The 24,020-nt window shown below is 41.0% G+C and overlaps 1 protein-coding gene across 1 annotated transcript in view; it reads right to left on the bottom strand.

The window, feature by feature from the left end:
• Positions 1-1,566: 1,566 nt before the first annotated feature.
• Positions 1,567-24,020, bottom strand: part of TYR (tyrosinase) — a 41,995-nt gene continuing 19,541 nt past the window's right edge. Inside the window, exons 4-5 of the mRNA XM_008634936.2 lie at positions 6,725-6,906; positions 1,567-2,047 (exon numbers count right to left, since the gene is read on the bottom strand). Of these exons, the coding sequence (XP_008633158.1) occupies positions 1,827-2,047; positions 6,725-6,906 (403 nt within the window). The 3' untranslated portion in view covers positions 1,567-1,826. The remainder of the gene's footprint in view (positions 2,048-6,724; positions 6,907-24,020) is intronic.

Raw genomic sequence — 24,020 nt, 5'->3', positions numbered from 1 at the left:
GTTTGCTTCCCACGCTGCAGGAAACTAAACAGCTTTGCTCGGAAAAGAGAAGCAGCTGGGATTCCATGTGCTCCGAGTCAGATACACCTCTCAAGAGGTTTGACTCCTGGCTGGCATCAGGCCACTGGTCTGAGCAGAAACACCACAACGATGGGGAGAACCAGCAGGTGTTGCTTGTGTCAATTCTGTCCTAGTTACTCAGATTAATATACACTCTGCCATCTACTCCTGGCCACAGACCATGCTGACTGTTGGAAACAGGCCTGTTTTCTTTGCTCCCTCTCAAAGCAGATGTGGTCTCCAGGTCATATGGTGAGTGGGAAAATTGCTTGGGGGTATGCCTACAAATATGAAAGGGATAAAAATTCTCTTTCATCAGTTAGAGCTGGTTTGAGTTCTCTGTGATGACACTTCCAGGGGAAGAAAATGGGCTGTTAGATCCTCCACCGAAGAAAAAGGAAAGGAAAAAGCCTGCCTGGGAATTGGTAAATGATCTGAGCAGAGCATAAACAGGCTTTCGCTAATAGGTCATGAGTTTGGTCACAAGTATAAATTATGCATTCCATGATTTTGAGAAAGAAGGGATGATCAAGAGCTGCCAAAAAGTAGGATTTAAAAGACCTGATGAGCCAAAGCTTCACTTTGATCCTTTCACACATGGTAATTTGCCATGGCCGAAGGTGGGAAGCCCAGGGAACACTGGTTCTGTGGAGAAGACATGAACAGCTGAAGAGTTGAATCAGAAATGACTTGTTGGCCATGTCCTTTGCAAACGGTAATTTTTTGGTAAAAATTACCTTGATCAGTGTGAAAACAAAATGCTGTTATCATGGAATACTGAAAAGACTGAAATAATCTTGCTTAATACAGTTAGGATTCTTCTATCAGAACAGCTTTTCAAAGGATGACGTCGCTTTACTGACACCAAAATATTTTGCATAGTGGCATTTTTTTCGACAAACATCTAATGAAACACAGGAGTGGCCTGTCTGTCAGGGCAAGCACCCAACCAGGGGTCACAGCTCGGCCAGTCTGTCCCAGACTGACACAGCCATTCAGACTGTCTCAAAGCTGGACATTTGGGACTTTTAACCTACACAATTCCAACATATTACTGTCATGTTCTAACTCCAGGACTGAGGACCCCAGAAGCGTACCAGTTCCAGACTCCAGCAGAAGACTCTTCCTGGGAAGCCCCTGGGAGCTTAGGGGATTTTCACTCTCCCTCCATAGATTGAATGGATCTTTATATCTTAGATAAAAAAAGACCCCATTCCTGATCCCCCTGTGCTGCTGGCATGGAGAAAGTAGAGAAATCTGGATTTGAGCCTGAGAAGAAGGGAGGGGTTGGGGAAGGTGTATTTTTTTTTAAATTATTTCTCATTATCCTATTCTCACTTTTGGTTGTCAGGAAATTAAAATTAAGCTAATTTCTCCAGATCAAGCTTGTTTTGCTCATAACAGTATTTGGTGAATGATGTCTTCCTGTCCTTATCTTGGGCTCTGGAATTGGACCCTACAGCAAATAAAAGAGAATTATACATTAAATCCACCAACACACGTCAGTCTGATTTCAGAGGAACATTATTTAATCAAGCATAAGAAATACACAGTGTTCTTTGGGTGGTGTGGTAGCTTATGTTGGATCTGGGAGATTTTTGTAGGAGTGGATCTGATAAGATGCTACAACATTGGAGTTACAAGAGACTTGAGGAGACTGCCCATCCTCCTTCTACAGCACACCTCAACAAGGTATTTGTAAACATCAATCAAAAAATGCATGCTTGATTAGCACCTTAGTAACATGACTGAGTTACTGGAGGCCTCTAGAAATTGGACTGATAACTTATATTGTTGTAATCTTCACTTTCTATGAGCAAGGGTTGTATCTCTGAAGTTCCTCCTTTTTTCTTCCAGCAGGGCCTGATGTGCCTTGTGAGCACAGCAGTAACAACACTTCCAAACACAGCTGCTCCGACCAACCAAGCCCAGATCTGACGGGCTTGCTGAAGATAGGGTGTCAAAAAGTCTTGGAAAGACTCAAGGGCTAGAAAAAAACAAACAGAAAAAGAAAGATCATGCTACTTGATACAATGTACTGCCATTAGTTTATGGAAGTTCTATAATAGATAATACTGGAAGGCTGAGCATGAAGAGGCAAGAGTGATAGAAATTGTCTGTCACAAATAGTTTTAAACAAATCTCTTCAGCCCTGATGGTCTGTTTCTCAATCTTCATATCCAAGGCTGGCACACAGTTCACTGTCCCCACTGCTCCTTACGGTTTGTCAAAAGTTCAGACTGTTACCCAAGAAGTTTGATACTGTCTGACCAAAGGTCCTGCTAGCTCAGGCAACAATAACTGAGGCAGACCACTTTTGATACTGTCTGACCAAAGGTCCTGCTAGCTCAGCATCCTTTGGCAACAATAACTGAGGCAGACCACTAGGGAGAGCTTAAGAAAAGGTCAAGCCTATTACACTGCTTTCAAAAAATACTTACCCAGCCTCCAAAAATTTGCACGTCCAGGATTTCCTGAAACAGATGTGGTGGTGTTGTGTGTAATAGTCATTGGAGGATTTTTTTTTCCTTCCATCATCTTTTCAAGCTGTTCTTTGGACTTTTATCACAACTTTTAGCAGCAGAAATATCCCTGCCTTAACTACATATTGATTGGGGAAAAAAGCTTCCTGTCACTAATTGTGAACCTCCATTCTGTTTTCTTTGATAGCTCCTGTGTGAGGAGAAGCAGTAGACAACTATTCTGTGGTCACTCTTTGCACAAGAAATCCTCTTTCTTTGGTGAATCCATGGCAGCTACTCATTTCTAGATGATCAGCTGCCTTCTTGCTTTGTGATATGAATGTGTGTGTCCGTTTTTCTCTCTGTGGCTTAATGAGTTGTGAAAACCCTGCCAGAGAGGGGTCTCGCTTCACAACAGAGGCTGGAAAGAAACCTGTTCAAAATGCACCCAACAATGTGGTGGCTTGAATCTGAAAAATAAGAATACTTGTCCGCTTGGGCCAAGGAAGATTTGGAATCCACAGCTCCCAATTATTAGCTCTAAAGACCATTATTAGTGGTAATTACTAGCTAGTAGGGAAAAGGAAGAGCATCTCTATGGGCACCTTCTCTGGGAACTCCTAAGGTGGTTTATTTTTGAATGCTCTTTATGCATCTGGACTGATTTAGAAGTACTCAACCATACTTAGTATGGTGTATCCCCACAAAGACTGTATATATCTTCCTGTTATTTTTTCACTGGTGCCCAGAAAAACAATCTGTATATCCTCTTGGATCACGGTACTTTGGAGAGAACACTGTTACATGCACTGTGCTCTGAAAGGATGCTGCCTCCCTGGGCCTGGGTAAGGGATGTAGCCAGGAAGCTGCCTGATTTGGTGTGGCCTTCTGACTATCCTCTATTAGTATTCCAGGTGGGTAGGGTTGAGATTGAAGGAAGAAGTCCCAGGGTAATCTAAAGGGACTTCAGGGCACTGGAGCATTTGGTTAAAGGAGTAGATGTACAGGTAGTATTCTCCTTGATTCATTCAGTACAAGGGGGAAATACTGAAAGGAATACAAAAACTCAACAGATCAATACATGGCCAAGAGGCTGATACCATAGGTGGAATTTTAGGGTTTTTGTCCACAGGGTCACTTACACGGAAACAGGCCTGCTCATGTTGGATGGGGTACACCTGACTCAGAGGAGGAAAAGTATCATGGCCCAGGAATTAGCAGGGCTGATAGCGAGGTTTTTAAACTAGCCTTAAGGTGGAGGGGGATAATTGGTTTCTGCCATTTTTGGTGTGTTTGTGTCTCACTGGTTGTGTCCCTCTGGATGTTCAAAGGAAGTGCCAGAGAGACTTCCACAATCAGAGCTAGGAGAAATTCACGTTATGGAGTCCCTCAGTCAGTTTTAAGGTATCATTACTTGTTTTTGTAGTGGTGAAAAGTTCACAGCTCCCACAGATTTCATCAGTCTCCTCATTATTACAGCTTGGAAAGTGTTTTTTAATGGACAGGGTTGTCAAGCACTGGAACAGGCTGCCCAGGGAAGTGGTAGTGCCGTCCCTGGGAGTGTTCAAAAACCATGTAGATGTGATGCTAGGGAAATGGTTTAGTGGTGGGCTCGACAGTGCTGGTTTTATGGTTGGACTTCATGATCTTAGCAGTCTTTTCCAATCTAAATGATTCTGTGATTCTATAAAACTCATCCCACTGGGAGAGGAAGATTTTCTGGTAAGAAGTCAAAACTGAATCTGTAAATTTATCTGTTTTCATTTCTGAAAGAAGAAAAAAATACAGAAAAGACAGTCTGGGTGCTGAAATATAAGCTCTTGGAACAGCTCTTGACAGAGCAACTTGTTTTGACAGCTATTGTTAGGTGGTGCCATTAGTCTTCCAAAGCTCATGTTTGTTTTCAGGCAGCTGTGTAGGTTGTGGTCATTTTGCAGCTCACAATTCTCATGTCAGGGAAAGCTGGATGTCTGCTCCAGATTCTGCTCAGAGCAGCTCCCAATAACTACACTCTGACACGTGCCTTGGATTCCTGAGGGATGGATTTCCTTACACACTGTTTGCGACCACTTCTGCTTCAGCACTGTCATTCATGTAAAAATAAATGAAGCTGCAATTAAAATTACATACTCTTACACACTGATTTGCTCTGCAGTGGAAAGCAGAGCTCCAAGCATCAATTTTTCCTCAGGGACACAACAACAATTTAATTTAGCATTAAAATGCCATTTTGCCATTGGATTCTTTCCAAGTTTTATTTCTTGTAACCAGCCTATTCATGATCTGTGTAGTCCTGCTTTATCTCTCCTAAGCTGCTGGTACTGTAACTCAGAACTGCTGCTCTTCACAGACTTACACAATCATCAAGATTGGAAGAGACCTCCAAGACCATCTAGTTCAACTGTCTACGCAGCACCACCAAAATCACCCCTAAACCACTTTCTTTAAAAGCAAATAAGCCAGGTCTTGAGAGTAGCATAGGGCCAGATTTTGTGTCCTCATTCCTCATTCTGTCTTTTTCTCTGCCTTACCTCTTCTTCCTCATCTGGAAGATCTGCAGAAATTCTGCCTTTGCTTTACCACCCAGATCTTTGCTACTGACTTTTTTTTTCTTTAGTAATTTTTTCCTATTTGTCCAGTACTTCCTGTTTGCCAATCACAGACTTTCTCTTCTCCCTTGAGTACACAAGAATCTAGCATTCCTATCTGAAGAAAAGTCTGTATTTAAACGCTAGAGTGGTAAGAAAATCTGTATCCGTATTTTGAGAGTCCAACCACTTTCCATTTGTAACCAGTTCTTCCCGCCAGATAAGAAATAGCTTGAGATCGCTTCTTCTCAGCAAGATTAACAAGGGGTTGAGTGACATCTGAGGATTACCTGGGCTTTCTGAACAAGGTGGAATTTCATTCGTTGTGTGATCTTTCAGAATAATTAAGGAACTACTTTCCTTACCTCTGTGTTAAAAACATGGGCAGAATTTAATAGGATTTTCTTTTTCTGAGGGATATGTACTCCCCTGGGAAAAGGCAGGAGTCCAAAAGGCAACAGAAATTAATTGTTGAATGGTAAGTATTTTACCTTTTCCTTCCTCTTGAAGTACCACTTCAGGATTCAGAATTCCTGAAAGTCATGGTATTTGGCACTTTGAGTTGTACAATTCTAGCAATAGTATGAGTTTAGGAAACTAATGTCTTTCATTAAAAAATATGTATACTTATTTCTGGTCTTCATCTGGCTGTTTCAATAGCTTATAGTTCAGCACCTGCACTAAGTCTTTTCTGCATCTCATTCCCCAGTTTGTCCATACATCCAGGATTGCCCCATCTCAGGTGCAGAATCTGACACTTCCCCTTGTTGAACTTCATATGGTTGGTGATTGCCCAGTCCTCTAATTTGTTGAGGTCTCTCTGCAGGGCCTCCCTGCCTTCGAGGAAGTCAACAGCTCCTCTCAGTTTTTTATTGTCTCCAGACTTGCTTAGGATCCCTTCCAGTCTGGTGTCCAAGTCATTTATGGAGATGTTAAAGAGCACAGAGCCCTGCAGAACCCCACTAGTGACGTGTCACCAGTCTGATGTCACCCCTCACCGTAACCCTTTGTGCCTGACCCATGAGCCAGTTGCTCACCCATTACATGATGTGTTTATCCAGCTGTGTGCTGGACAGTTTGTCCAGAAGGGTCCTGTGAGAGACAGTATCCAAAGCTTTACTGAAATCCAAATATGACATCAACTGCCTTCTCTTGACCAATGAGGTGGGTTATCTTGTCATAAGAGGAAATCAGGTTTGATAAGCAGGACTTTCCCCTCATGAAGTCATGCTGTCTCTGGCCCATGACTGCATTGTCTTTCAGGTGTTTTAATACCTCCCAGAAGAATCTTCTCCATAATGACAGCCTTGAAGTCCAGCACTTTTTCTCCCCAGTTCTGATCACTAGCTGAACATTTGGGTCAGATTTTGCTATTAGTAGGCTAGGATGGATGGCACTGATATCAGTAGGATTTTTTTGTAACAGTATCATGTCAGATATGTATGATATCAGACCAGAAATGTGAAAACAAGCAGGTACAATTTGGGGACTATATTCAGGAAAAAATCTGGAATAGAAGGACTTTTTATCTGCTCATATGGCAGACATATTCCAGGTTATAGGCAACAAATTTTACATTTCACCTTTTACATTGACCCAAAATTATAATATTACCTGGTTCTTGCAGATATGCATAGTCATATCCCAGCTCTCTTGAGGGTTTAAAAAATTCTCCATTTCTGTAAAGAGGGATGAAGGGGACCATGTAATTTTCTCGATTGTGCCCAATTGGTGCATTGGCTGCTGGGTAAACTTCTAGCATGGGCCTATGTCTTCTTAACCATCGTTCAAAAATGCTGTGGAAGAAAAAGCATGTTAATTAATGATGGAGATTAGCAGAAATTTTCTTCTTGAAGATTAAAAGAAAGTGCTACTTTTAAAAAAAATTCTGGAGATAGGGTTGCATGCAATGTCTTGCGTTTACGTGTGTATAATGCTTTCCAAATTTCCAAATTTGGGCTTATCCACTTCACTGCTGAGTTCCTATGCAAGGCTACAAAAAGCAAATGCCTATGGTGCTGCAAAGACTCTGAATGTGTTTTTAAATTCCAGAAATGTAAATCACTCTCTCTTTGTGCTCAGCAATTCATGTGGCTGTGAGGGATAGAGAAAAATGGATTAAAGACCTCAGTCCTTCTTCCTCACTCTCAGAAACATTTGTAGCTGGTTGTAGATGGTCTTGTTTCTAGCTGCTCTGTCCTATTCCCCTTCTTCTAATTTCTTAGCAAGGGTTTTCACACCTGCAATAAAATACAGTTACACCATGATCCTTTGCACATCACCAAAGGAGTTGAAACATCTGAGGAAGAAAGGATAAGCTGTATGAGCCCAAAATCTTGACAAAGCAGGTCAGCTCTAAGTAAAGTGTCTTTCTCCAGCCAGAGCTTCTTCACTGACCTTAGTGTCCGCACTGTTGTTTAATACGCTCCTCTCTCCCAGCTGCTGTTGTGCAGCTTTATTTTACCTCTTCTTATATATGTTATCCCAGAGGTGCTGCCAGTGTCACTGATGGGCTCAGTTTTGGCCAGTGACAGGGCTATCTTGCAGACAGCTGGAACAAGTTCCAGCTAACATGGGAACAGAAACTTTCCGACACCTTCTGACAGAATCCAACCCTGTAGCCCCCTAGCTACCAAAACCTTCCCATGTAAATAAAATGGAAGCTGTTCCCCACACCTCCAGCCTCAGCTGCTCCATTCCATATTTCTCTCCCAAAATATCTTCCATTAGCTTTCTGTCACCACAGGGCTGTGTGTCTGCTCTTTAACTTCGAGGCAGAAAGTTTAAAGGCTGCAGTAGGGGAAGAGTTTATGTTGACATTTTCAAGTCAGCTACTGGATGTGTTTGGAAAGCAAAATTAGGAACCTTCCAAAACATCCTCAGTTTCCCTCCCTTTGAGCTTTTTCTGTTCAACTCTTCACTTCCTTTCAATCCTCAAATCCTTTCTTTGATCCCATTGTGTTTGTTCACCTGAGTGTGCCAGGTTGGAATAGGGAAGGTGGCAAAATGCTGCAGGGCAAGCAGATGCAGGTATCTTGTGCATGAAGAAAGAGGACTCCATACTAAATCAGAAGATACTGGTGGGAGGTAATTATCAACATCAGGCTCAGGAAGGGATCACTGGATTCATTTATCAGTTATAAGGGATATAAATGGTCTAAAGAGACCTGTGAATTGTGCTTTAATGGAGATCTTAGGTTATCTCAGAAATACAGGCCCTAAATGCGGGTGCTCAGGGGTATCAGGATCTCTGCAGGTTGTCTGCCAATATTCTGCCATGAGATTTCTACCTCTTGTTTTCAGGCAGAAGTGTTGAGAAACACTCAGCATAGCCCACCAAATTAAAGCCCTCTCACACTACTCAAAATAGAGGTAGGGCCAAAATATTGGTTCTCTTTTTAGGATCAAAAACTCTAATAAATGAAGACGTGACTGTGATCATACACCTTGTCTACCCTTTACAATGCAGGTATTAATTTTAGTTAAAATCTTCATTTGTGTCTCTCTTCCTCGGTTAATTTCATCAACCCTGTCTGGAAAAACTCTTATCTGAATAATAATGTTTAGTTAAAGCTTTGAGATGGATAAATTTATGAAGACTTCAGCTGGAGTTATCTCAAGAAAGTTCGAACAGAATCTCTGTAATCTTTGGAGAACAGCATGAAGAAGTTCAGTAATCACTAAAAAAGACATAGAATATAAAGGAGTAATTTAGCTTGAGGAGAGGTGGGATGTGGGGGAGTACTGTACTCCAATCTTTTCCCTGCCTTTTACTCATGTCTTGTGTAAAGTACCCTGAGTATTACTGCCTTATTTTCCTAGCAGTTGTAAATGGGAGCTGAGATAGCTCTTCTTTGCAGCACAAGGTTGTTAGAGGTACAGAGGTACTCTGGTTCTGGGAACATGGTAATATTTTAAGAAGGCAGAGATAGGACTTGTATCAGGTTTTTAAAGTCGGGTGATGATCTGTACCCTAACTTTGGAATGCTCAATCTGAGGTACTTCCTGGTTTTAGAAAATGCTGAGCAATCACAATCTGAAAATCCTGAGGGCTGATGAGCACAAAGTTCAGAGCTAAAAGTCATCATTTGCCTGAAAGAGTTTTGCAAGACATGCCCTGAAATGCAGCATCCTCTCTGCATGAGTTAAGTGTTGCTGTTGCATAAGAGCTTTCGGTAAGAATCCTTAGGCCAGTAATCTTTCAAGCAGAATGCAAATGCAAAAATATTTCCATGGAAATGAACATATGTACTTTTGGATTTCTTCTTTTGGATTCCTTCATTTGCAGAGTGGTTCCCACATGAGGTATCAAGCTTTACTTAGAGCAACAGGAGCATTGAATTGCCTGCCCTTGCAGCTGATCTTTAGATTCAGATGCGATTACATGCCTCTAAATCCTGATATGATGGGTTTTGCTGATGCACAGAATGTGTAGCACAACTCAATGTGTTGTAAGGGAACAGTTCTCTCCATTAGCAGGCACAAGATCTTACCATCTTTGCTGAAATCTCTTTCATTGAACTTATCTGTATGCCACCACAGAAATCTCAGAAACATCCTTTAAAGTTTAAGAGTCACATTTTCTTTTACTGCCTTCAGAAGCGCTAGTCATGTGCATTTATCTTGTGGCAGTCTTTTGTTTTTTGCTTTTGGGTTTTATTTGACACTTTGAAAGATTAGGATCATATTCTGCTTGCTAATAAAGTGATTGGGTGCAGTTGCATTTATTATTTCAATTTAGAGGCTTGTTCCCAGCTTGTTCAGTAAGAGGGACTCAAAACACAATTTTTTTTCTTGGCCAGACAGTGCATGATGATCTGTATTTCCAGGAGAGTGTTCATAGATTTTTTTAAATTTTGTGTGAGAAAACTGACAGATTTAGTATATCAGTAATATTTTTACATGTACTTCATCTGTTTGTATTTCTCCTTTTAAGGGGGGCACCTACCTTACTCATATTTTGTAAGTTACAGAAGCAGTAACTTATTCTTGCTTTTCAGGAACAGTTTCCCAGCTTAATGGAAAAAGAAAACTCCCAATTGCATCCATCTGGGGAGAGAAGCCCATGGACAGGGCATAACTTCAGCTGTATTTCTATTGGTAAGGTACAAATAGTTCTTCTTGGCCACCATAAGCTATTTCATATCAGAGTTATATTTTATGACTCCCCAGCCAAGACCATTAACTCCCTTCATACATTTTTAGAGAAAACTGAAATCCTGCAGTAGCCTATGTCTTTTGCTGTCAGCCAGGTAGTGACACTGGCACAGTGCTCCTGTCCTTGGAGACTTAATTGAAAAGATTTTGGCCAAAAAAAATGTATGTTAGGAGAAAGTAATCACACTCTCTTTTGTTTCAGAGTACTATGACCACTGCATCAAACATTGTAGAATACTTTTTTTCTTCAAATAAGGTGCTTTTCTCCAGCCCTGGCTATATTTAAGGCAGTTAGCATCAAATATTTTCTCTGCCATGCAGGAAATGACATGCCAGAAAGAAATCAGTGTTTCTATCATCAGATGTTGATCTGCTTACAGTTGACAAAAGTTTTTCTTTTCTTCCCCTAAAAGCAGTCATGTAAGTTATTTCCTTTTAGTATCTTGAAAATATGTGCTTGTTTCCTGTTCTTTTCCCAGGAGCTACAACCTTGGAAGAACCTAGGTCTGCAGAATTAATGCTACATGCAGAGAGACAAAATGCTGAGGTAATTAGCTGGTCCCTTCATGGAGTGACAAAGCTCCTGGTAGAAAAGCCAGGTTTGTGGCAAAGAAGCAGACCTTAACTCCCTAGAATTGTTGGTTATCTTGGCAAACCACTGCTCTTATATTCTCTTCATATGAACCTCTGCATCCTTCCGTGGACCTGAGAGCCTAACAAAGCAGGACCATAAGGAAAAGGACATCTTCAGGGCCATTTTATTCTATATTGCCTCCCTTTCTTGATGTAATTTAACTAAAGGTAACAAAAAGGACATCTAAAGACTCAGATCAGGGCACTGCTTTATCCAACCTCCATACTAATTCCATGCCAAAAAAAAAGAGTACTGGACATAAGTTTAGTAAGGAGAGAAATCTCTCTGGCTCCTGCAGAAATCTGGTTGGTTACTTTCTTCCTCAGCATCTAGACAAAGAGAGCAAGCAGATAAGTAGCTATTTGTATAGCTGGAAGTGATATTTTCCAGAGACAGAGACTTTTTTAGCATTGCAATTCCAGCTAGACTGGCATCACTCAGGAGATGTTGGCAGTGCTAAGGGAGCAGATGGGATGTGAGCGTGGTGGGAAGACAAGGCGGGATAAAGGAAAAAAGAGAAGAGCTTATCAAAAGTTGTTGGGAATTTTATTCAGAGAGTGGAAATGGAGAGAACCTGGCCTGGGATTAGCAACAATAAACTATAAATCCTTGAGGATGATAGGTCGAGCTAGAAGGGTCACAGTCAATCAAAGCTTAAGAAAGAAAAGTTTAAAACATGTAAAATAACTAAATTAAATAGAGATTAGTCTCCTGATAGCCCTAATGCCCTTTGTCTTTCTTCAGCAGCATGCAAAATTGACTTGGAAAGGGTAGTTTTTATTTAAAGACATTGGGCAGATAAAAAAATAATTCTGTCTAGATTAGAGAAAATACTGTTTGCATCTGGAAGGCTTCTTCTTCTCTTGAAGAAATCAAAGTCCCCAAACTGAATGTCCCAAATAAGGTGCCCAAGAACTGAAAGAAACTGGAGAATAATTTGAATTTTGAAAGATGCCCTGTCTCACATTTAGTGCTCAGAGAGGCTCAGTCTCTCTAAAGTGCATTTACAAAGTAGAAATTATTTTGTAGTGGGTGTAGTATTAAAGTAATTACTAGATTATGATAATCAGCGCCCTATGTAAAGATTATTTTTGTAGTAGGAAATAGAATTTTAAAATTGTAGAATGGGTTGGATTTAGACAACTGTAGATTAAAATAAGCTCAGCTTTGTATTTAAACTATGGAAAAATTGATCATAGGACATGATAAATTCACTGTCACTTAAGCCATCTGATTCAGTCAGAGGCCATGTGTGATGCAGAAGTAGCTAAGGAAGGTCATCCAGTCAGAAGGATTCCAAAAAAAATCATAAAGGCAAAGAATATTTTTCCTGCATGTTGGAGAATTTTTAGAGACTCTTACAGGCCTCATTTTACTCTACACAAAGCAGGCAGAGAGTAAAAATAACTTACCTAAATTCATACCAGACACACTGTGGTGGAGTGGGACCTCAGCTGTGGGGCCAGTTTGTACCAAACTGTGGCACCGCCAGGAGTTAAGTTATACCATTGCAAAGCATGCGGTCTCAATTTTATTTAAATGTTTTGCTATATGTCTCTCTACAGATCACTGGAACTGCTGATGAGCTTAATACTTGTGTGTACCACCTCTAATAGGTTCCAAAGAACTGGTATGTGGTAAAAAGTAATAAGGACGCCCACCTGGTATGTTGATGCTTTGTCAGTTTAAATTTTCATTCCGGGAAAATATACTTTGCTTTTGCAAAACGTTTTCGTGTGGCACAGTGAAAATTAAAGCCATCTATAAAAGACGTGGATATATCGCTTCTATTTAATCGCATATAAATAGACTCAAGTACTTTCTTTGTTCTGCTCCATACATATCAGGTTATACAAAATGAAATTAAATGAGCCGTAGTGGAAAATTAATTAAAAAACCCAAACAAACAAACCCACCTTGGTTTAACGAGTTGTAGGAAAATAGGATTGATTTGAGGATGATTAAAAAAAGGCCACCAATATATATTTTCTTACTGAAAATATGAATTTGTATTATTTTATGAGTAATATATGCAAGGGGATTATAACTAATGAAAGGATGAGCCAAGAAATAACTGGGTTTATGTTGCCAGTGGGAAATATCAGGCAGAGTATAAAAGCGGTGCTGTATATAGGTTGGATTGCTTCCTACTGTTCCAGATAGTGTTGTACACTCTGAAAAAAGATGCTGCTCACAGGAAGGAAATCTTAAAATCTAGAAAAATAGAGTAAAACACTAAGAGTAAGCATTTTCTTTATCCTTTTGCAAATTGTCCCTTCTACAGGCTGTTTCCCAAGTGTGCTACCACAGTCATGAGCAGAGGTACTCTTAACTGACTGAGTGTAAGAGGAGAAACCAATATATTACCACATACCAATATCTTAAATATCCTTTTCTAAGACTGAGCCACCTCAGAGGCACTGGCTCATAGTGTTAACTAACTTTCCCTTCAGGAAGATTTAACAGAAAAACTTTATTCCAGTGTGGTTTACCTTGCAGTGAAGGACAGCTGGAGAGAAGTGAAGGGGGAAGAAGAGGGTTCAGTACCTCTGTATGAATTCCTCTGTCACACAACAAGGAACAAGACTGGTACTGCAGGTATGCCCAGTGGGAGGACTACGATAACCTTATGGTGAAGTCTCATGGTCACTCTGGGTCCTTTGCACTGCAGGGGACACAGTAGGGATTTCCTCCTGCCTCCTTGTCCTCACTTTCCTTCTAAGCATTTGCACAGCGATGCCATAAGCAGGATTAAGGAACTGATTTGGTTTGAAACCAAACCTCCCCTTTATTTCCATTTGTTCTGGGATAGTTCAGATGAAATAAAGCCATGGATCTGATTCATTATTCTTTTGTATGATGGCCAGTACCAGCACAAGGGAGAAACTCTGGGTAGCACTAATTACCAAGTAGGACTTTTTCTTCTTCCTAATCTATGTGCCAGGTCAAACTGACTTAAAGCAATATTGAAATTGTGCCTTTTGTTTCTCAACAGCCTGATAAACCTGTGCCTCAGCCAAGCCTGCACTCAGTATTGACCATTCAGGTGCTAGACAGCCACTTTGTAAGTCACTAATAAATTTGTCAAGTTCAAATCCAAAGCCATGTCCTTTGTTGTGCAAGGTTTGACACAGAGACTTTCATTCCTCATCTCCAGTTGTGAGACTGAGGCTAGGTCAGACTGACTATGCCAGAAGGAAGACAGAACATTGTTGCTTAGAGCTCATTTATACAATTTATTTCAGTATCATGAGATCTGACATGCTGTAGAAGAAATCTGGCAAGCAACATGTATTTGCATTTGGAAAGAAAAGAAAAAGGAAACAAATTGAGGAAAGCTGAAATGCCAGCCCAAGGACTGTGATTACACAGTAGTCATCACTTTAAAAGTTGGCACTAGTCAGCCAGTATCTCAAAGTCACCTCAGGTAATTCCCATCCCAAGGATTTGGGAGAAGGATTGGTGTTTCAGTCCTGGAAGAGGTGCTGATGCTGAGGCTGTAAAGTCAAGGCACTGCACTGTTTGCCAATGTATGCGGTTATATTGCAGTATTCTTTTTTGTTCTTTTTGTTTTAAGTTGGCTAAAGACACTACAGGGACTCTCAGGAAGGTTGTAAACAAATTACGCCGTCATAATGCAAGTGTCTGATTAAAAATGAACATGCTGCCCTCAATTATTGTGAAAACCTATCCAAAGCCTTTGAGGCTCTGTCCCCCACTGGTGAGTCACTGCTGAGGATTGCCCTGGGTTACAGTGCTTATTCTGTCAACTCCCAGCTGCTGGAGAACATCCAGGGGCTTCCATCATCAATTCCAAGCTGCAGCATGCAGCAAGCATCTTTGGACAACGTTGCCTCTTCCCCAAACCCTCGCAGTACCTGCCAGTCCCTGGGCCAGCCACCAGAGAGACCTGTTTATGCAGGCATCTGTGTGTGTGTCTGCCTGTGGGTGAGGCAGCTGCAGGTCAGGGATCATGTTATTGGGTAGACTGGGTAAGGCCAATTACTGGGGAATCTGGACTGTGCGTGTATATATCTCTATATGTATCTATATTTTCCCATAACAGGCTTTCATTGTTGTCAACCAAAGAGGTAAAGAGGATGAGGCTGTTGGTGCCATTGGATTTTTGTGTGAGTGCTGCATTTCTTGCATTGATCTGTACATCTGGTCAAGCATGTTTACATATGTGCATACATGTATATATGAACTAGCGTATGTGGGTGAGGTTGGGAGTACATGCTCAACCTTGATACTGGCTGCACCCAAGAACATGAAGCTGTGGTAGCAATACCAGCCTGGGCTTCTAGATTTGTCAACACTTAAAAGATAGACTTGCACAAAACAGAAAAAGAAGGATGTTTAAGGCTGGTGAAGCTGTCTTCTCACATAATGCTGTGCTTCTGATTTTTTTTCTCAGAGCATATATTCCCATGTAGATCAATTATATGCCTCTGAAATATGAATATTCATTTTCAGGAAAGGTCTGGTCTACTGTATTGTTTCCCTTTACTTCATCTTCTAAACCAAAAGTGGGGATTTTTTTGTGGACTAGAGTGGAATAGGCCACCTGAAGCACGGAGGGGCAACATGCAGATGACAAAAAGTCCCTTCCTTGTTCAGCAAGATTGACACTGGCTGCAGGCTGTCTCCTAAAGTACCATTCTCTGAGTGAGGTATAATAACACACACTGTGCTGACACCTTCCCACCCGCTACAAAGTACCACCAGAGCTGGGGAGCCATGTGACACCTGAGGATCTTGGCACTGCTCTGCTTCACGGATCTCACTACAAGTATTCCGTCTCCTTTGTTCTCACTGTACAAACTGGATGTTTGGAAAGTGTCAGATAAAGGAAGCAAGAGGGAGAGAGTTGGCAAGGGAGCAGTCCCACACAACCAATCCCACATAAGACAAAATCAATGCCACTTTGCATATGTCCCACTTTCTTGAAAACCTCGAGTTTACTGCAGCTGCTGTGTTCATAGAATCATAGAATGTCCTGCATTGGAAGGGACCCACAAGGATCACTGAGTTCAGCTTCTGGCCCTGCACAGGACATCCCCAAGAGTCACACCATGTGCTTGAGAGAGTTGTTCAAATGCTTCTTGAACTCTGTCAGGCTGGTGCTCTGAGCACTTCCCTGGGGAGCCTGTTCAGTGCCCAACCACCCTCTGGGGGAAAGAGCCTTTCCCTAAACTAAGGCACTGTTTTCTGATCTCCTTTTCAAACCCAGACCTCCCCTGACACAGTTCCATGCCATTTATGAGATTTTTTTTTTTTAATATTCCCTCTACCACTGTGATTTAGAACTTTTTCCCTTTATCTACAAAACACCCTCAACACGTCTGTAGGACTAAGGGAAGAGAAGGATCTTCAGACTTTCCTTCTGAAAATTTTCCTCTTTCTGTCAAACAGCTTGAGCATCCACAGCTAGCTGGAGAAGATGCAGTTGGATCTCTCATTGCTGCTTTACATGCTCATTTGGCTGCAGAGGGTTATATAGCTTCCCCTCATTGCTCCAATAATCATGAAGTCCTCCAAGTGTTTCTCTCCTAGAATTAAAAAATTCACCAGGTTCTCAAGCCTCTCTTGTGAAAAGAAGCTGCTCAAGCACCAGAGTCCTGCAGAGAATTCAGATAACCGTGATCCTGAACAGAGATCACTGCTGGTGGTGTAGGACCAAATGTGGTTCCTCTCTCAGAGCGAATTGCTGAAGTCTCGCAGTTCTATTCCCCATTTGCTATCACAATTTCCTTTGGTTACATTGCAAACTGCTTAACCCTTCCCAAGAAAGTCATGTAGCTACCTGGGGCTTCAACTCCATTGCATATAAGTCTGGGCTTTCCTGCCACAAATCTTAACAAGCTGGGTAGTCCTGTAACCTACTTTCCCAGTAAAGAAACCTTACTGAAATATTACTGGTTTTTGCCTTCTCAGAAAACTGGGTAGGATGAAACAACAAGTGCTGAGCCCAGCTTTGGTCAGTTGCTGTTATATTACCATGTAAAGAGCTTTATTTCTACTAAAGAGGAAGATAATTGATAAGCTAAGCTTGACACTAAAGACAAGAGCTGAGTGTTGGAAAAAATGTGTAGGAATCTGTGCAGAGGAATGTCCGTATTCTCTAGCGCAGGACTAAGTAGGGCCTTAGCCTAACCCAGTTATTGGTAAAATAATCTAATTCCTGTGGGAGCTTATTCCATACCTCTGCTGGAAAGAAATGAGTTTAAATGAGGATTAGCTGTGCTGAAATTCTGGCAGATATCTGATCTAAACTCTGTTGCTTTTCTTAGTCAAGTCAGCCTTTGTTTAACACCAATGAAAGTTGTAAATAACTTTTCTGAGGTACAGGAGAGAAATTCTTGGTCCTTAAATAGCTGTCATCACATGTGTGGTTTCACCCCTTGCTGTCAAACCAGAGCAATGTTTGTCTAGGAATATTTGTTTTCCATTCAGATTTTGGTCTCCAATACTGTCTAACACTGCAAACTCCGAGTCCTAAATGAGACATAATGGGGTGTCCTGTGTGCTTTGTAAATAAGGAAATACAAAGCAACCATGTGCTGTATTGAAAACAGAAGTTAGTATTTGATGGAATGTATATCCTGTGTTAAATTTCTCAGATTCATTTTTGCCATGGTTTGTCACTAATACAAAAACATCACTTGAAGTCGGAGATAGTAAAAATGCCAGCTGCTCCAAAGTTTAATAACTACTTTCCCCTGAAGAGAAAGATAACAAGCAGATTAAAATGGACTGCTGTGGAGGTAGCTGGACTGACACTATGGAACGCACTTTTGTGCTCTGCAATTCAGCTCTTTTGAGACTTAAAGATTGTCATTATTGAGGTTCACAAGGGCATATAATACATAAATCACATCTATGGGGGTGAAGTGATAATTTCTTTTGGTGAATAAGAGGTAGCTACATGTGGGTGAGAAAAGTACCATGATGTTTTGTGATTTTTTACAATTTGAACAATTACATCAGCTGTTATCGCAGAAGTACTTCAGGAAGGAAATGCTAGCTGTCTGCATCAGAGCTCATTTTGATCGCTGCGCCACAGGGAGCTTCCTCCTCCTCCGGCATTAAGAGAATAGGTGAAGACTAACCATGCAGCTCTTGTGAAGTTTCAGGGCAGTGTAACCTTTCCTTTTAAAAACCACTAATTGTTTGCAAAATATGTGGTGTACGAAGCGACCCATTCATTAATTGAGTTGGCTGAACTAAAATCTTGCAGTAAGACTGATATGAAACCTGCACTTTAAATAGGGCTATTTGAATTGAACCTGCTATATAATTGACTTTTATGAGCAGAATGAATCATTACAAATATCTAGCCTGAATAATGACATGGCAGGTGAGATTGTCAATTGCTGTATTTCACATATGAACCAGAAGATGTCTGTTTAACCTTTCTCTGGTCATTGTCCTAAAGCAAGGTGGAGCAGCAGCACTATAGGTTATATGTATGCTTAACCAATAAAAAGAATATTTATCTCCAGAGCCTGATCCTTGTCCCTATTTCTCTTTGCCTCTGTATGTTCTATCTGTGGATATCCAGAGGACCTATTTAAGGTTATTTTAAATGCAAGTGCACCCTTGAGTGTGCTCTGTAGACTCCATCCCCCTCTGTCCACTGGAGGAGGGATGCTCTAAAGCTGTATTCCTTCACTTTTGCCTCTAGCCAAGGTATGTGTTAGACAATAGGTGATGTGACCCTCCAAGGCTGTTCCTGCATCCCTTTGGGTGCTTTGCAATTGCAACTCCTCAGGCTTACTGAAGTAGATGTTAGAGCCCAGCTCAGTATCTTGGTGTATGATTTGCCTTTCAGCCCCAGACACAGTGATATCGAAGCAGAGATACTGGGGAGCTGTTTCTCAGCAACACCCCATCCTTCCCACTTACACTCTGCTTTCCATGGATATATTTATGTGGTATTTCGCAGTAGATGTGAACTCACTCTGCCCACATACTGAGCCCACTTTGAGTGAGTCAGCTCCATCAAACAAGCTGAGTAGCTCTGGTTAACATGCTACAAAGCCTGAGAGGTTAGGAGGGAAAGGTTAGCAGCTCTGCTCTGTGCTAAGAGAGAGCTTGTGGTAAAAGAGGGAGCATGTGTCCTCCTGCACATTTGTAGACATTCCCAAGGGGAAAAAAATTTAAAATGTAGAAATTTCCTTCTAAAAACTTCCATGCTCAAGTTTTCCCCTGTCTTCTGTACTTATCTGCTCTGTATCTCATACTTGTAGAAGTCTGTGTGTGCCAAAGCTTGTGACCAAAGTCATTCCTGGCCCACCCTCATCTGAAACACTCTGCTGGAGATCAGTTTTCTTCCTCTGAGGTCCCTTGTGATAGAACAGAGCTGCTTTCCATGAGCAGGAGCTGCTGTAACAAGGTGATTTTGTTAAGCATCAGGGAAAGGTGAGAGCTGGGCTACCTTGCTGCTGTGCCACAGAGCCTGCTGGGGGGATGTAGCTGTGCATGCTGATCAGAGCTCTCTTCCAAGGATATTGCTAATGGCAACGTCTTGACCTGCCTTTGTCTAATACATTTCAAGTGGCTCCAAGCCATAGCTCATTCAGCTCCAGAAAAATAGGACTTCTAGCTGCATCATAATTTTTTTGCACATGTAACCTCAAAAAAGCAGTAATAGCTTTGCTGTGCCCATATCAAGGAACAAAATTTATCATACACTTTGTGTTTGTAATGTGATTTTTCTATTTTTATGCTGCTTTATTATTAGCTGATATATCATTGTATTACAATTTCCATATCAGCTGCACCTCAGTCAAATATTTTGGTGTCTCTAAGTTTTTGTATACCAAAGGGAGAAAATAATTATTTGGCCTCATGCTTTATCTGTGTTTTCTCACACTGGAGACAGTTCAGGGTAAAGAATGAATCTTATTTCATGTGTTAAACAAGTCTGGAAACATAGCGTTGTCTTACAAGAATTTCTGATGATTCTTTTTGAATGTCTTTTCTCCAAATATTCCAAATCCTTGAAGCAAATAGTGTTTAACTTCTAAAATAAATTCTAGTTTCCTGTCAACATTTCAAAACAAGAGAACAACTTAGTTTTTTCTTGTGCCATTTTTTGGTTTAAAAACACTGAGGTGACATTCAAGAGAAAATGAAAGTGTTCTGTTTCAAAAACAGAGTAAAAATAAGAAGCTTTTATTTTGACATCTCCTGGGAGTGCAAATCAAATTTCCTCTTGTTAAAGCATTTTTCAACAAAATCACTTTTTCCACTTTTGACATGGTGCTGACTTTATTTTTTAAGTGGAAGAAGGTGCTGGTGCATTGAATCCACAGGGATTGAAAGTGTCTATAAAGTTGGCCGAAGGAATGGTGCGCTGCTGATCAGAGAAGGAATGTCCAGCTGTGTCCTGTCTTTACCATTTCATGCAACAGTAAATGAAGCAATTGTTATCTCCTGTTTCTTTGATACCTGAGAGCCACAGTCAGGGGCTAAGGATATGGCAGGTGCTGCACAGACCGGTGCAATGAGATAGTCCCTTAATGACAGAGTTTATAACATGCACACAGGACAAGGCACAACAGAGAGATGCAAACAGATAGGAGGAGGGCCAGGCACCCATGCACTGGGACTGCAATAATCCACTCACTAAGGAGGAGTAGGGAGGGACTTGTCTGAATGCTAAAAAGGTGTACAGTAGATATTGGTATAATGAACGTTTTGGAGGGGTACATGAGTTTCTAAACAATGAAGAAGAAATGATTTGGGGTTGAGCAGTGAAGGCCCTTCACAATAGAAACCAGTTAATCTGATGGGAAGAGAACACAGAGGCAGTAGAAGGGTATTAACAGAGAAGAACCCTTGGAGTTAAGAAGAGCATTGAGTTAATGTGATGATGGTTGCAGCAGTATTCTGAGCTGTGCAGTTGTTCATGATAGCTGGAGAAAACAGGTCTTGTAATGATGGCATCATTAGAACTGGCAATATGGATCTAGCTCTAGTGTAATATGTAAATAGTCTAACAAGTACTAGACTTTAGAGAGGCAAGAGACTGATATCCTACACATCTGTTGTTGTCTTCAGAAAATTAGTTCTAAATTGCTTGTTCTAAAACCAGGGCCTTTGGAAGTCATCCACATTATTGCAATAAACCCTGCCCACTGCTGCAGAACTTAGGAACGAGATGAGGACTGAGGCCTCATTGCATTAACTGCTGCATGGGTATAAAGTTGTCAGGAGATCTTTAATGACAACTTCTATTCCCTGTTGCTATTTAGCTTTTCTTAGGGAAATTGTTCGGTTGGGGTGTGGAAATCCAGAAGTATAGAGGTATGAAGTAAATGAGAAGAAAGCCAAAATATTCAAAGGACAGAAGTGCAGGGAGAACAGATGAAGATACTACATGGCTGTAGAGATGAAAGGTCTAAAAGATCCAGCAGAGAGGAAAGAATTCCTTCTCAGAGCACAGAAAACACCCTAGTGAGCTCAAGTAGGACTGTGGGCTCGTGCTTTCATGGCCTGTGCAGCTGCTCCTTACAGCTTGAGTGGGTTGACTCCTCCCTTGTTATTCCCTTGTGCTGACTGCAGAGCATATCTGAATAGTAAAGAGATTTGCAATTAAGAGAAATGCTTCAGAGAGCTAAAAAAGCTCTTGTTTTTGCTGAATGTATATTTTGTTGCATCTTTTCTCTTTTTATTTTTTTAAGGCACTAGATTAACAATTAGTAATTTTCAGGGCCGTCACCTGCTTTTGCCAAGCACTGAGATTTGATCCCTACATCTTCTAGCAAACAAGAAGGCAAGGAACCTGATTAATCATTGCTAAGAAAGCTGTTGCCTGGGTACCTTCATACATGTGCACTACTGAGAGGGAATGACCTGAAAAAAAGGGAAATGTTTATAAGCCAGTGCTTTTTTTTTCACCTGAGCGATCTCAGCTGCACCTCTGCTTCATCTATTCTTCCCTCCTTTCGTGCATCAGGCCTGAGCAGGGAAGGCTGAGGGACAGCAGATGGTAGGCTGACTGTTGCTCAGTTTAGAAAGCAGCTCCTAACATTTGGCTCACACCTGTCAGCAGACTCCGTATACACTTGTTTATCCTCCTCTGTACCATATGTTTCCATGCAAAATCAGTTCCAATGATCTATTGCCTTATTTCTATCACTCCTATTATGGTTGTAACTGAGCATTTCACAGTCATTAATGCATTTACCCTGACAGCATCCCTGTTGCGTAGGCATCTAATATCACCCACTGTACAGATGGGTTAGCTCGAGCTCAGATCCACAGCTCCTCAAAGGTCTCATTGAATCAATGGGAAGGAAACACATCTCCAGGGGATGAAAATTTGGGAGAGCAAGCTGCATGCTGAGTTTCACCCAAGGAATTTGCAGTTGAGTGAGGAAATTCCTCTGTGGGATTCTACTTGGATGCTCAGAGTGCTGGACCATTCCTGATTTCCTGACACAGAGCTGCTCCCTGCCTTTCCAAACCCAGCAGAACTGTGGTTGTTGTCATCATCAGAAGATACAATTAAAAAGTTAGTTAAAAGCCCATTGGCCCAATGTAGTGATAACAGTCAGCTCAAAAGTATTCCGCCCAAATGAGAAAAGTTGATAAGGACCAAAAAATGTGCTTCTGCTGGTCTGAAGACTGTCTCCCACTTCCTCTATTCTTCGTATTCTTGCTTGCCTCTCAGAAAAGAACTTCTTTGTAGCTCTTCAGGTATAAAGTCTATGTAGGAGAGGAACAGGGTTTTCTAAAATGTACTGTATGTACCTATCCGTCACCTACTTATTAATTATAACTAAAAGCATGATTAATCTGCCACAGATAGGGCTGCTAAGTAACCCGAATCATGCTAATGCATTTCTGTCACCTACACAAAAGGCAGCATTTTTCTCAGATTTCACATCTGTGTGTACTAAGGCCCATATCCACAGCAGCTGCAGAGCACTGGTGATGTCTTTCTGCCACAGATGGGATGAGGTTGCATCATGCATATCTGTATCACTCCCACAGAGCCTGTGCAGTGGTTTATTTCCTCAACACTAGTACAATTTAGTGAGATTATCTTTTGCAAATAATTTTGCCTTTTAAAATTGATAAAAACTACAGTTATGAGAATTATTACCAGGAACTCATAACGACTATGACTGAAATTCCTCTGTGGGAAGGGTCAGCATGAAGGCCAAGGTGCTACTTGTAGGAGGTAAGAGGTGCATAGGTCTCCTGAGAGTGTCAATGTCTGAGGAAAACAATTCTTTTGATAAGGCACATCATAATTTTTTCTCTTCTGTGTTCCTTTTCTCTGAATATTCAATTGACCCATTTTTTTAATAGCCTAGATGTTAGAAAGTTAATTTCCAGGCACCAACTCGAGATTAGTAACCACACTTGAAACCCTCATACATCCATCCTGTGAAGCAGTCAATGCATGGATATGCTAAATCACAGCTAAGCTACACAGTGTAACTTTTAACATGTCCTCAGGAAAAGCTTTTCACATAAAAGAGTTTCAAAACTGACACCTCCAGAAGACTAATTATACCCTACAATATGAGGAGCAGAAGACAGTTCACCCATTGAAGGAACCATTCCACTGATGCCTGGGTGACCTGCTAAAACTTGATGCCCTATTTCTGGGTGGATCAAGTATGAGGAATACAATCATTAGACTCATTAAATATATAGTATATTTATGCTATATTTATATAAATATATATAAATATATTTTATTAGATAGAAATTATATTATTTTTTCACCCCTCTTATATTTTAAATATATATGAGGAGAAAAAGCCCAACTTCAACTTTGTCTTTTTACACCTACTAGCTTTTTGGTTAAATAAGATAAAATTTTATATAAGAGTTTTGGTGTGAACTGCCTGAGACTGCAAGATGATGCTTGCAAGCTGTAATCTGCACCCCTCCTGTGCTGTATGCCTCAGTGGCCCAAATGAAGAAACCATTTTGGTCTTCATCTCAATAGGCACCTTTCTGCATGCAGGCAGACTCTCAGTCAGTAGGTTTCTGAGCATGCAGATTTATGGAAGTTTGCATAGGGAATGGGTTTTTCGTCCTAAGATATGCAGTAGTCAAGTAACATTCCATGGAGAAAAAGTAGAAGATGGA

The sequence above is a fragment of the Corvus brachyrhynchos genome, unplaced genomic scaffold (genome assembly GCF_000691975.1).
Source record: "Corvus brachyrhynchos isolate BGI_N302 unplaced genomic scaffold, ASM69197v1 scaffold44, whole genome shotgun sequence".
NCBI lineage: Eukaryota > Metazoa > Chordata > Aves > Passeriformes > Corvidae > Corvus > Corvus brachyrhynchos.
The sequence above is the reverse complement of the archived record's forward strand: the minus strand, read 5'-3'. Positions and strand labels throughout refer to the sequence as shown.